The sequence below is a fragment of the Electrophorus electricus genome, chromosome 26 (genome assembly GCF_041902795.1).
Source record: "Electrophorus electricus isolate QZ-2024a chromosome 26, ASM4190279v1, whole genome shotgun sequence".
NCBI lineage: Eukaryota > Metazoa > Chordata > Actinopteri > Gymnotiformes > Gymnotidae > Electrophorus > Electrophorus electricus.
In genome coordinates, this window is record NC_137522.1 from 3,763,143 (window position 1) to 3,777,524 (window position 14,382).

General features: G+C 41.5%; 1 protein-coding gene across 14 annotated transcripts; it reads right to left on the reverse strand.

Annotated features, from left to right (window-relative positions):
• Positions 1–1,233: 1,233 nt before the first annotated feature.
• On the reverse strand, positions 1,234–13,722 carry abcb11b (ATP-binding cassette, sub-family B (MDR/TAP), member 11b). Of its 14 annotated transcripts, none has more exons than XM_081708352.1 (28): positions 13,532–13,721; positions 13,403–13,421; positions 13,137–13,166; positions 12,999–13,056; positions 12,451–12,695; positions 12,028–12,115; positions 11,681–11,814; positions 11,290–11,461; positions 10,884–11,008; positions 10,407–10,581; positions 9,420–9,533; positions 9,007–9,117; positions 8,107–8,232; positions 7,734–7,937; positions 7,378–7,548; positions 7,024–7,225; positions 6,826–6,904; positions 6,465–6,594; positions 5,302–5,469; positions 5,091–5,195; positions 4,619–4,780; positions 4,334–4,537; positions 3,928–4,169; positions 3,591–3,747; positions 3,202–3,399; positions 2,873–3,025; positions 1,808–1,954; positions 1,234–1,691 (listed from the first exon to the last, which is right to left on the reverse strand). In XM_081708352.1, the coding sequence occupies exons 1-28, from the start codon at positions 13,605–13,607 to the stop codon at positions 1,491–1,493; spliced, it is 3,996 nt and encodes a 1,331-aa protein (XP_081564478.1). In that variant the 5' UTR covers positions 13,608–13,721; the 3' UTR covers positions 1,234–1,490. The 14 variants fall into 14 exon arrangements, 12 of the variants coding, with proteins under 12 accessions (XP_081564478.1, XP_081564477.1, XP_081564483.1 ...); XM_081708351.1 differs by having other exon boundaries at positions 2,873–3,079; positions 13,532–13,720; XM_081708357.1 differs by lacking the exon at positions 10,407–10,581 and having other exon boundaries at positions 2,873–3,079; positions 10,892–11,008.
• Positions 13,723–14,382: the final 660 nt, after the last annotated feature.

Here is a 14,382-nt window from a genome sequence, read left to right on the forward strand (position 1 = left end):
TCCTACAGAACAGCATTAACGCGACTCATCCAGCTTTACACTGCTTATTTGCGTCGCAACGTGAAGGAGAGGAGCGCCAGTCCAGGCCCACCCTTAAAGCTGGGATTCTTAATAACGGAACCAAAGAGAAAAGTTAGACACAGGTTGATTCACAGTCCGTGCCAATCGCAAAGCATCATCACTGCGATTGTAGCACGGATCATAGCTGCCCAAAATATCAGAGCAACTGAAGCCTTTTTTGAGGAAGCGGGTAGGATCATAGACAAGCTCATCCGTCAGAAGGAAGATTTTGAGCTACGCAGAGGAGATATCAGCCATCACAAGTAGAGCAGAAGTAGGCTAAGCTCTGCCATATGTATGCTATGGAAAGGAAGTTAATTTGGACAATTAGCTTTTTTTGACAAGATGGACAGGATGGCATTTTCCTGCAGGTCTGAGAGATACAATCCTTTTGTTTATTTTTAATTGTTTGCTAGGTTCAGTCACAGTGGTCTATTTCCTTTTGCCTTTTTAAAAATGCGTTTCGGCCTTTGCTATTCTTATGTAAAACGTAAAACATTTTAAGGTACACGTGAAATGCTGTAAAGTTTTTCTTCCTTTCTTTACGTTTTTGAATGTCCCGTATAAAGGAATTTGAACAGAGATTAACACTTTGTCAACCATTAATGTCAAGAAGATATATTTCACAAAAGTTTCTAACTTGATGGAAATTCAGTCTGTGCTTTGAAGAGTTACATGTCTTAAATTTAACTCTAAAATCTTTACACCCCTATGTCCAAATTGTAATAAAGATTAAAATATATACATTAGCAGCTCACAGTTCACATGTTTATCAGTTCACCTGTTTATAGCAAGAGAAATAATGTTTCTTACAAAATTGTTCAAAGATATTAATATTTGTGTATTTAACTAGTGTTAACAAAGTATTTTCTGGAATCGTTTTCCTTGAGTTGCACTGTTCAGATTTCTCGGTTTCACCATAGATTATGTAATTATGTAATATTACTTTACTACCAGCTCCTCCTAACACCCTGTCATTCTCCCTCTCTCTGTCTCTAATCATGCTACGTAAAGCAAATATAAAAGAGAATGATGTAACTTACTTTTGATTTCACCCTTGCCAAGACCCAATAAAAGACTTTCTCATTCTTTTAAGTGTAATATCTTTCCATCTCACTAACTGTTGTTATTAAATCAAACGGAATCAAACTTATAACTCTGCAAGACAGCTCATGATGGTGTATATGTTAAAATCAAACCTTTAATAACCGCAAACTGTACAATGTGTGAACAAAAAGGATAGGAAATATACATTCAGTACTCATTATACTCAAGAAATTCATTTAGAAAAAAATTTTAGGACTTTAAATCTTTAAGATTTTAGTCTGTTAAGTTATGCTTTCTGATTTTAAAACAATCAATTTCGCCAATTTTACATATTTGTAATTAATATAAAACATTTAAACGGTAGCTGGTTCCAAGGCAGGTTGTTAGCTAAGTGGTGCTCCAGTTGTGACCAACTTGTAATAAGCTCCTTGTAGTGCCATGAGCTGATCGTGGGTGCCTTTCTCAATCACATGACCTCGTGACATCACTGCTATGATGTTGGAGTTCTGGATGGTGGAGAGCCGATGGGCTATAACGATACAGGTGCGACCTTCCCTTGCTCTATCTAATGCCGCTTGCACAGTCTGGATCCACAAACACAACGTGCAAAAGAGAGAGAAACACAAAATTCCAGTTGGTAAAGCATGCTTAAGACTCAGGAGCCCTTTCTCTTATTTTCTCAGCCTCACTCTCCCCTCACCTTCTCACTCTCTGTGTCCAGCGCTGATGTAGCCTCATCCAGCAAGAGTATTTTGGGGTCACGGATGATTGCCCTGGCAATGGCGATGCGCTGTTTCTGGCCACGTGAGAGCTGGGAACCCTGGGAGCCTACATTCGTGTCATACTTCTGAAGGTGTATAAACAAAGGGAAAAGTGGTACTTATGGCCTAGAAAGTTCCGAGGTATATTGTCACTGTTGAGGTTTGCAAAAGTGTGAAAATGTACTGTTCAGTATAAGATGTAAGAAAGTGTATCATGTCCTGCTCTACTCTTGACCGACATGGGCCATGAATTTCATAACAATGCATCCTTATTTTGCAGCATGGTCCTCATGGGCCTCCAAGTAGTCCACACATTTTCTCCCTCGCAGGACAACTGAACAAAATGTGTATTCTTGATTACTGATCCAGGTGTGTTTGGGAACTGGGATAGAGCAAAAAATAGAGACTGACTGGTGCTCCCCAGTGACTGGGTTGAAAAATGTTGTCATTCACAAACAAATCTGTTTTTAAATAAAATATTATCATGATGAAAAGTTCCTGAAATGATGAGTAGCGAGGATGAGCAGGACGCAAATGCTGAACGGAGTAATGATTGTTGGGGGTAAATTCATAGTCATAGTCAATATAAGTCTGATGTCATAAAGCCAGAAGTCAAACAAACAAAACCTGAGAAAATGCTAACAAGAAACAAAAAGAAACCACAGATGAAACATAAAGTGAACAATAGAAAACAGAAGTCAACCACAAAGAACAAGAAAACAAGCAAGGGGTATAAATACACAGGTAGCTTAGAGGAAATGAGAGTTGAAGTGTGAGGATATACCAAACATGAGTCAAGGGAGGTGCAATTAAACCAAAACAAAGCACCATGGCACTTAGCATCATGAGAACTGCAACACCAAATGGGGAAACCATGATGGTTCCGGTCAATATTCATCAATATCAAAAAAGCACAGCCTTGCTTAGTGGTTAAGATATTCAAAATTAATGAAACCTTTTGGAAACTAATCACATGTGAAGCTCACAAAGATAACTAGTATTACCTCAGGAAGTGACATGACAAAGTCATGGAGTTGGGCCTTCTTAGCTGCAGAGATGACATCATTCATGCTGAGCTCCTTCTGGTTGTTTCCATAGCGGATGTTCTCTGCAATGCTACAGTCGAACAGTACTGGCTCCTGGGAAACAATCCCAATCTTGGATCGCAGAAATGGAACATTGATGCAAGAAGAATTATGGCCATCGATTAGCTGAACAACAGCAGAAAACCTTAATTAGTCATCATAGTTCACTGAAATCTTGACAAAGAGCGGGAAAAAAGTAACAGATTTCATCCAATCTGTGTGTCTACTGTAAATTAATATTTTCTCACCACTCTTCCAAAGTCTGGGTCATAAAACCTCTCGAGCAGCTGAACGCTGGTACTCTTTCCACAGCCACTGCTGCCCACAAAGGCGAGAGTTTGACCAGGCTTCACACTCACAGTAAGCCCATTCAAAACCTGGATATCTGGCCGGCTTGGGTAGGTGAACTTACAGTCTTTAAACTCAATCTCTCCTTTAAAATCATCCTGGACGTACAGAGAGATTCAGAGATAAACAAAAAGCTCAGAACACTAATTTACACCAACCAAATATAGAATATTATCCAATATTTCATTTTCATTATCTAGATATTATAGGTTTCCTATGCCCTTTTTCTTTAGGACTCTAGAAGTGGTTTGTTTGTTTAAATGTTGAAATTTGTATTTTAGCTAATGACCCATTTATCCCCTTGATCACTGTAGACACTGATTTTGGGAACACGGTCGAGCAGCTGGAAGAACCGGGCTGCAGCGATCTTGGCTTTGGCATAGTCAGGCGTGTAGGAGGATGCCTTGCCGAGGGCTGTCCCACTGGTCACAATGGCAGAGATGACCCTGCCACAAGATGCAGGGACTATATCACACCTTTTCAGTATAGTCCACATTCAGGCATTTGCCCAACAGCTTATCTTCAACTAAATATACTTAAACTTTATATGATCCTACAGTTATTTACAATTCACTCACTCCTACAGTTACTTAATATGTCCTGAGTTCCGGAACATTCCCACTCACCTGAAAACCAAACTAAAATGCAGACCCTCATGGTGGACCAAGTATCCACCAAACCGATAGGATGCAGAGTTTGTCATAAAGATGACACACTGAGCAAAGCCATAACAGACTCCGTACACATTAGCTTTCTTCAGAGCGGCATGGTACGGGGCATCTAGCTGGGCCTCGTACATCTCCACAAAGTGCCGCTCCTTCCCCAGACCAGCAATAGTGCGGATGTTGTTCAGGGCTTCACCAGATATCTGCAACCAGACCAAAGAGAGAATGGACCATCTACATCAGGCATATAATGGCTAAACAAAGTCATTTTGCCTGAATGGAGTTTCTTCAATTTAAATAAAAATGTCAAAAGATGATGTCATAAAATGTCAAGCTTTGCATATGAAACTAGTCATTCGGACTCTACCTGGCCAGCTGCTTCCATGGCTTGTTTGTCCTGCTTTGCAAAGCCAGTAAGCATCTTGGCCTGGAAGCCTCCAGAGAGGGCTAGGAAGGGGAGGAAGCATATGATAACGAGGCTGAGCTTCCAGCTGAAGTAGAAGGAGATGATGATGGCCACGCCAATGTTGGTCAGAGAGTTCACAATCATTCCAATCTGTGAGCCAGTGGCCTGTAAAGAAGAACACCTTGTTACCCTTGACAGATTAACCTCAGTGGGAAGATCAGGTCAGGTTTGGTTTCTCTCACTCACTCCCTGGACTTGAGAAGCATCTGTGGCCAGTCTTGTGGTTAGAGCACCAGGGCTGTTCCTGTGGTCATCAAACCAGCCAACCTCCTGGCCTAGCATTGCATGAAAACCAAGGCGTCTCAGTCTGCGAGTAAGCAGTTCCCCAGACATAGAAAAAGAATATGCCTGAGAAATGAGGGACATCATCAGAGTGAGGAACATGAATGAAAGATGTACATCAGAAAAAACACAGGAAATAAGTGGTGGGCATCATCATCTTTACAAAGTTGGATGAGTCATTGTTTTGTTGGCATATGTTCTGAAAAAAAATGCAGTAGAGTTTTGATTGTGCAACAGAGGGGAAAACTACAGACACAAAGTGGCAACAAACTATTAAAAACTGGGTAAAACAGACAGAAAAAAGGAAAGTGATCAAAAAATGATTACATTATGGCCAAAAAAATAAAGTAGTTGGAGAACTTGCATTAATGCTTACCTGCAGCATTTGTGTGAAAAAGGAGATCCCACCAACCAATACAAAGAACAGACAGATTCCGTTGATCTCCCTCCTCTGAGCAACAGGATCAGGCATTGAGAATGTCTGCATAGAGGAAAGTCACATTTTACACATTCCACCATTAACACCAAAAGGGAAAGGGTTGACATTCACACCCTGTCCAGATGGGAACGGCCCAAGGGGGCCTTACCGCCAGGATCTGGCTGAAGAGAAGAGAGTAGACTGGATTAACTCCTCCATTCACAGCTGCTCCAATAGAGCCAAACACCATGTATGGCCATTCTGGGGTGTTGTACTTTAGAATACGGGCCAAAGGAGCCGGTTCCACCTCTTCTTCCTCGTCTTCAACAACTGCACCCTATACACACAACATACACTGCTGGGCAGAACAACTCCTAGTAGGGAGTCGCTCCTTTTTACTCACTGTTTAGAACAGTATAAAGGTGGGCTGAGAAAGAGAGGAAGTTGCTTCTCGCTTACAGATGCTTGTGTGTGTGTAACAGGCTGACTTTTTTTCTTTACCCTTGCCTCTGAGTCATTTAGCACAGAAATTGCTGTAGTCATTATATTGTTTCTCTAACTTGTCCAGGAAAATTTACATCACAAGGTACACCAAATTGTGAGGCCTCTTGCCCAAAGCTAGTTTATGGAATTTAGAGCACAGGAATGCCAGGAACATTGTATGAGGAAGTAGTAAATAGATATATAAATAGAAAACAAATAATGTGATAATGCACATGATAATTTAAAGTTCAACGGCAAAAGTAATTTGGAATTGTATCATCTTTTATCCTTTGAAGTTTACCTAAGAAATGCATGACATAAAGGGTTAAGTGTCATGGTGCCATCTCCCTGTCGACGACGACAGGTATTCAGTGGCCATGAGCAAGTGGACTTGTGTTTATGTTGTTCTTGTGTTTATTGCCACATGTTTTGTATATGTTTTGTATATGTATGTTTCCCTCAGGAGGTGTGTGTTGGTCATTAGTAGCCACACCACTTAGGGGTTATTATTTTATTATGTTAGTCAATTATTTAAGCCTGTTATGGTTGTATGACCATTGTCAGTCATTAATGTTATGTTGGCTCCTTTTGTTGTAATTAATGCACTTTTATATTCGGTTTAATTTTTATTACTTTCATTAAAAATTTCAGTTGGAGACCTGCACATTTATTTCCTCCTTTTTTTTCTCCGACCGTGGCATTAATTAGGCCATAGAGATGCTGGCTGTAATTAAAAGGGTCTAAAATTATTATATATCATACATCATCATTATACAAAGTAAACGTGAGCTTGACATAGATGATTGGCCAGATCTCTTTGTATGTGTAAATTATTTTTGTGACCCTGACCTTTTGCCTGGCTTCTCGGGACACGTGAGATTCAGAGTACAAACTGGGAGCCAGTTCACCAGCAATTGATACTGTGGATTCTGGAATAACGTTGGATAATTGTGACCGAGACCTCTGATGAACGGACGCCCTGCAGGGAGACAAAAAATCTGTTACAACCCAGAAGTAGCTGAACATCAGGGAAAAATTTCACTACCTTATTGGGTTCCACACCAAATCCAAATCCAAATACAAACAGCTTGCTAACAATTCAAACTGATTCCACAAATGTATCTGTCTCTATATCCCCAGTGTGTCACACATACATGACAGATATTGCTGTCTGTAATCTGTATTGGTCAGATATGCATTGTTTGAATACCTGAAGCTTGCCCGATAGCTTCCTGCCTGAGAAAGACTCTTACTTTCTTCATGATTATCTTCATCAGCATCCCCTGCCACTGAAGACCAAAAACAGGCGAAACAGGTGGTAATTCTATATTTAAAACCCAACCTGCTCTGTGTGTGTGTGTGTGTGTGTGTGTGTATGTGTGTGTGTATGCATGTGTGTGTGACCTACTCTCTTGGACTTTCTTGTTGAGGGCTTTATCTCCTTGGCTCTGCAGGGTGACGAGGGTGTAGTAGATGCCTTTTCTTTCCATCAGCTCTTCGTGTTTTCCACGCTCCACAGCTCGCCCGTGCTCAAATCCCACTATCACGTCAGCATTCTTTATTGTCGATAAACGGTGGGCAATGGAAATGGTGGTACGACCCTTTCGGACCTGCATCAGATACATCAGATATAGTGGTCTATGCTACTATACAAGCATTTTGGCTACTCTTATGCTGGCAGGTCCATTTAAAATGTATATGATTTACTTAAATAAGAGGTCATGCTGTAAAGTGTGTGTAAATGTCCATGTGCACTGCTGACCTTATCTAGGGCCTCTTGCACAACAGCTTCACTCTCGTTGTCAAGAGCTGACGTAGCCATGTCCAGCAGAAGGATTCTGGGATTGCGCACCAGCGCTCGAGCTATTGCGATGCGCTGCTTCTGGCCTCCACTCATTTGCCCACCACCCTCACCCACCAGTGTGTCAAATTTCTGACACCAGAGAATATAGAAAAAATGACAATAGCACAGAGTAGTTCTCCTTAATGAGTAGAGTCACCTAATCTCCTCACAAAGTACAAATATCTCTGACATTTTAATGTCAGGCCTGTGTATACTGTCTGGTAAGTGTGGGTGAAACGGAGTGAAATACTTTGTGCGAACAGATGATATCCTACCTGTGGTAAGTCCATGATAAAGTTGTAAGCGTTTGCCTCTCTGGCGGCCTTGACAACATCGTCATGGGAGACGTCAGGGCGACCATAGCGAATGTTCTCGGCGATGGTGGTGGCGAACAGCACTGGCTCCTGCTCCACAACGCCAATGAGTGAGCGCAGCCACTGGATGTTCAGACCTCGAACATCATGACCATCCAAAGTGACCTGGAAACAGAGTGACAACGAGAGAATGAGCTGGAACACTGGAAGGGTAGATTTAACCTTTACATATCAGGCAGAGGAAACTTTCCCAGTCAACATAAAATGAGGGAATTTGTAACTCGGTACTGAAAAAGACTGTAAGCTGTGTAGCCTGGGGCCCCCTGCTCTGTACCATGCCCTCTTTGGGGTCGTAGAAGCGTTGGATAAGCTGTACAGCTGTGCTCTTCCCTGTGCCACTCGGCCCCACAAACGCCGTGGTCTCCCCCGACTTCACCTGCAGATTCAGCTCATCCAAGATCTGTGATAATTAAGCGATATCACACAAGAGGAAGTGCTGTTGTACTGAATGTCAGCACAACCTCGAGTGTGATATTGCTTTTATACAACTGTTCAACAAGCACCATTTATTAGTTAAACAGTAATAATTAACAACAGATTCTGATTAGTTTTTTAAGTTTGTTTGCCAACACAAATAGTTACACAACAGGACTTGGACTGGACTGTTGCCAAGCAACATATTTTCCTGTACTCTAGCTTGCTGCATTGTGTAGGTCTATGTTATGGCAGGTTAGCTACTTTGTGTCACATACTTTTATCTGAATGTTTCGGTTTCAAGTGAAATAATCAGTGAAATAAGACCTGTTGTTGCTTTGGTTAAATGTGTGATTTTGAGTTAGCAATAAAGGTTGTTACGATCTAAGATAGACAATGATGGTTAATATAATTAAAGGATAATAGAACACACCTCTAAAGCAGAGTGATGTATAGATAAAGATCCAAATGCTGTTATACTCTATATCAGCGCTCATGAAATGTCACTTGTCAAATCAAATTACACGGTTGGAACTAACTGTTGTATAAAGAACATTCAAAAATTCTGAAGTCAGCTTTAGAGTTTGGCTTCAGAACTCAGCTTCAGAACTCAGGTATACAATTCGGCTTCAGAATTAAGCTCAAGAGTTCAGCTTTAGAACTTAGCTTCAGAATCCAGCTATAGAATTTAGCGTGCAGAGCCTTCAAAGGCCATAGTGGCCTCTGTAGAGTTTTCTAGTCATTGCCTAAATGATTTTACCTTCACTTCTGGCCTAGAGGGGTAGTGGAAGGTCACGTTGTGGAACTCTATATCTCCTTTCACTCTGTCCAGCTTGTAGCCGGCCTCAGAGAGACAGTCTATCTTTGGCTCCTGCAAATAAGATGTGTCTATTTTAATGCCCTCCTTGTGATCAGAAAGATGTGGAAAGCCTTTCATTAATGTGCTCAAGTAGGATCAGCATGTCTCACAAGCGCAGGTGCCAAAATTCATTACTTCCTCCTCCACTAGTTTAGGCTAGCCTTAATTCCTCTTTACGAACAACCAGCACTTTAATATCATGGTGACTGTGTCATTCCAAATCCATCATGTTACAGTACACAGCCAAAACAACCACAACTAGGTTAGTGTCCAGTTCCTTAGGGATTGTAGTATATCTATGAATGCACTCTCACACGCTTGATGGTCTCAAAGATGTTGGCGGCAGCACCCCTGCCTGCTGCAAAGGCCTCCAGACAAGGAGATGCCTGCCCCAGGTTCAGAGCAGCAATGAGCACACCGAAGAACACCTGCAGGATGAGGACAAACACAGCTGTAGACACAACGTCTATGTGCGTGTAAGGGTTGGCACCAGACCGAGGCCCCCTCCGGCCACCAGGGGGAGGCCTCGAGTCAGGCACACTACCAATCAGACTTGATTCCCAACAACTGGGCTAGGTCTATATAAGCCCAGTCACTCAGTGCTGGGTCTTTGCTAATGTTTTGAGCCAAGCTCTTAGCCAGTAACTCTGGGTATTGAGGTCTGTGAGCCCTTGTGCTACACCTCTCTTCCGCTCTTCGAGGGTGTCTGTGTTTTTACACGTTCCCTCTCTTCTCCAGTTTTCCATCTCAAGTCTGTCTCTCTCCCAAGGCTTCCCTTAGTCACTAAAGTTCCTCCCTGTTTTCTGGTTTTGTTTGGGAAGTCTTAGAGTTTTGCTTTCCCCAGTGCATCGGGGCTGCCATTCCTCCCGTGGCGTCCTGTGTTTTCCCCTTTTTCCACACTCGGCATGGTGTTTAGTTTTTCCACTCGTTTTGTCGTTCTCCCTTCCTTTGAAGTGTGATATATCCACAGGCTGCTTAACGCCCGCCACAGTCCAGCAGGAGCTTAGTCGCCTCGCAACAGAGCGGCTGGGGTTTGACTCCCCACCTTTGGTTTTTTACTTCTCTTATTTTACCGATTCTAGGACCTAACTGTTTTGCACTCGGGTCCACCATCATTGAAGTGTGGTGGCTCACCCAGCGGAGGGTCGGTGGCACCACCTATTGGACCTGCATTTGAGCCCCATTACTGTGTGTGTGCGTGCTTGGTACCTGTAGCAGTATCATATGTGCATGTGTTTGCATTTGCAGCGAGTCCTGTGTGTATGTGTGTGGTACCTAGAGAAGTGTCATGCGTGTGGTACCTGTAGCAGTGTGCCAGCGCTGTACTCCAGTGTGTCAACCACTAAACTGGAGCCATACCAAAAGGCCAGTGCATAACAAAGGAATATAATTAACCACATATAGCCAGTAAAGAATCCCATGATGAGACCTTTCCGAATGCCCCAGCGCTGAGCTGAGATCAGGTTATGATCATATCTGAAAGAGAAGCATGAAACCAGAGAGATGGAAAAGATAAAAGAGAAGCAAGGCTATGGTGTAACAATAAAACACTCAGTCTACTAATGGATATTAATCAAAATACAATACTGTAGTGTACTGACCGAAGTTCATGTTACATAAGGATGTATGCTTAGCAATTAGATTATAAATTACTTCAATTTACTGTTAAAGGCACTCTTGACAATTTGTGGTATTCCTTTGGTCAAATGAGTTTGGTAAAACTTCTTTAACTCCTTCGAGATATCAAGGAACAGCTGTAAGGAGAAGGAAAAGCTCACCTCTGCACCTCTTTCTTCTCTCCTCCGAAGGCTGCCACAGTTCGGAAGGAAGACAAGACTTCATCTGCCACAGCTCCTGCTTTAGCATAGGCCTGTAGCTCCCGGCCGGTCAGCTTAGACACAAACTGCAAGCCAGCACACGTGACTCAGCTTAGACAAAAACTGCAAGCCAGCGCACATGACTCAGCTTAGATACAAACTGTAAAATAGCACACGTGATTCATCTTAGACACAAACTGCAAGCCAGCACACGTAACTCAGCTTAGACACAGACTGCTAGCCAGCACACGTGACACAATCAGCTGCTTTTCCAATGGAATCTAATGAGTAGATCTCTCCCTTGTTTGTCCATGATGGCAAACACCCAAAGGTCTGACACCTTGCATATCCTGAAAAACAATCTCACCAAAGCCATTAGAGCAGCTCCCACCCCAATGAGAGGAGACACAGAGATGATGACCAGCGTCAGCTTCCAGCCCTTCATGAAGCCCACAAAGAAGCCGCATATGAAGGTGGTGAAGCGCTGAATGAAGATCCCCACTTGATCCGCCATGGCATCATTTAGCTTATTGATATCACTGTGGTGCAGGTCATGGAGATATAAGAGAATCATTCTACACAGGTGTGTATTCATGCTGAGGCTACTTTGTGTGTGTGTGTTTGTGTGTGTGTGTGTGTGTGTGTGTGTGTGTGTGTGTGTGTGTGTGTGTGTGTGTGTGTGTGTGTGTGTGTGTGTACGTGTGTGTGTGCATGTGTGTGAGTGTGTGTGTAGGATTGGTCAGGTATGCTTGTCTCACTCTGACATGCGTGTGTTAAGCTCTCCCACAGAGTTCACATCAAACCAGCCGATCTCCATCCTCATGACCTTGCTGAAGTACAGTCTGCGGATGACCTGAATCTGCCGGGCAGCAGATGTGACCCACAGGGAAATCTGGCCAGAAAATCCAGAACATGTGTAGAAACCAACCACATCATAATCACATGATAATGTCTAATTAAAGTGTTATGATCACAATGCAACATAGCTGTATAATCAGAAAAATTCAGTTTGTCGCCTTTTTGAAGCAGGAGGAATCAAAATGGCCTGTAAGTTGTACGCCAACTATAACAATATTACATACCAAACACTGTGTTGAGGACTTACTTGTAGGTATCCCAGGATGAAGACAGTAGTTCCAATGGCTACATAATAATAGGCAAAATTTGTCATCTCATATTCTATATCTAAAATCCTAAAGGAGATGGAAATGGCATTACTTATTTGTTTGGTTTTTTATTTTGATTGTTTATTATTTTCATGCTTTTAAAAGCTATAACTTCTGACTTCTCTGTGTGTGATTAATAATGAGATCACTATGTAAAACACAATTTTACAATTTATGCATAAACCTGAGCGAAGCACCTAATTATAATTATTTCTTGATTAATATTATTAGTGATACTATTAGTGAAAGAGGCTTTGCAGTACAATATCCTCATTTAAATAGCCTTATCCTATGTATTGAAATGTTTTTTTAAAATTACAGCAAAATAGCCTTTTCCAGTTTTAACAGTGATGTGTAGGTACCCGCAGGGCTTGGTCATGTTCAACTTCATGTTTTCCTCTGCTGTTAGGTTCCGCCATTGAATTGTATTGTTCAGGCAATGTTTCGCCGGGTCCTGAAGCTCGTTAAGTTCAATGTCATACTCAATGAACGTGTCCGTTAACAACCCAAACACTATCAGCATGAGAGGCTGGGCAGATCCATGCAGCATAGCACACGCACTTCCACCAATCATCATCCAGATCTCACGGCAACTAGCAAAACGAAACTGGGTGGAGGTAAGGATTTACATTAGAAACATATATATATATGTGTGTGTGTGTGTGTGTGTGTGTGTGTGTGTTGTTACATTGTCATACACAGAAATGACTATGACACAACTGCGCTAGACTTAAATTACATTAAATTATTTTGGAAATTCAAAAGAAGTTTGGAGCTTAGGTATCTTTTAAATAAATATGTTAGATTTCATACATCATAGAGGGGCAGATCTTTTCTGTCAAGTTAACTCATAAAGTGTGTTATTTTTATTTACATTTTTAATCATTAATCTTGAAATGACAAACATTACCAGCTGAAAGAACCCAATGCGAATAGCAGCTTCCTCCTTCATTTGTCCTGCTAAGACCCTGTGAAAAAGCAAAATATTTTTGTTCACATCAATGTGAGAAACATTTATTTTAGCAAAATGTAGAGAATAATAACTTACTTCTTATGCTTTTTAGAAGAGTCAATTGTTCTGTGATGAGACACAAAATCAGTGCTCAGTAATACTTATATAAACACTATACCAGTATAAATAGCCAAAGGTCTAGAACTCATGCACTAGCCCATGAGTTTAACTTCAATTACAGCATTATTCTCCCACTTTAGTTTTAGCTTTTCTGAGTATGACAATGTAACAACCTAACATGCACTAAGTTTAAATGACTTTTTTCAGGCCACAACACCAAACTATAAGAAAGGTAAACTTACAAGTATTCTGCATTTCGTTCTGAAATTGGAACCAATATGTTAATAAAAATAAGTAGATTGTATAAAGCATTTAAGTAGAATTATATACACATTACCCAAATTATACAATCCACATAGCATACCCCTCACCTTCATTAGAAACTTCATATGCGTCATTTTCCTGTCCAAATTTCCTCATGCTGCGAAGCTTCACGGAACCTGGCATGGTGATTATTCACATCTGTGAAAACATCAAATATCAGTGGTCTGGACTAATGTTTCCCAGTGTGTGCCCATAGTAATCAAGTGGTAAGATCAGTGTTCAGGTCCCTGAGTAATGGAGAGCTGACTACAATGGAGTGTGTGTGTGTGTGTGTGTGTGTGTGTGTGTGTGTGTGTGTGTGTGTGTGTGTGTGTGTGTGTGTGTGTGTGTGTGTGTGTGTGTGTGTGTGTGTGTGTGTGTGTGTTTGCACATGCACGTGCACGTGTACTATTGGCCCATGTGTTTGGTCCAGTTTTGCAAGGTTAGTGTCCGGCAGGTTTGTGCTGCAAATCGGGGTGAACGGCCATCATACGTAAATACTGCTGAAACAGGTTACTGCACTCCAAGTTCTATGAATCTATTGTATGTAAACCTGGTCACTACCACTGTAATTAGATTTGCATTATAGGCCATTCTGCTTTAGTTTCTATTAAACAAACATTTGCTCTGCTTTAACACTGAAATACGGTATAAGTGTATACTAATGAAATTCAGAGAAACCGGACAGTTAACTTTAATGCAAGGCAAATGTTTGTTAGGTCATTGCACGCTTGTGTTGTCCAGCCTTTGCATACCTTCAATTCATCCTCAGTCACAAAGCAGATCAGCTCTGATCGACCTAATGTTAAATTAGACCTCAACTGCAGAAGGACATGTTCTTGTCAGCATGAGAAAAATATCTGTTACCATTATAATTTGTTATCTCTACAGGTCGTTGATCATTGTCAACACTGACAAG

Bases quoted from the DNA above. Each gene is read 5' to 3' on its own strand.
- abcb11b (XM_081708351.1), bottom strand. From the start codon at position 13,607: ATGCCAGGTTCCGTGAAGCTTCGCAGCATGAGGAAATTTGGACAGGAA. The intron at 11,462-11,680 runs GTGAGACAAGCA...CCTGCACCACAG, and splicing joins CTTAACACACGCATGTCAGA to TGATATCAATAAGCTAAATG. The intron at 9,118-9,419 runs GTGAGAGTGCAT...TCTTATTTGCAG, and splicing joins TCTTTGAGACCATCAAGCGT to GAGCCAAAGATAGACTGTCT.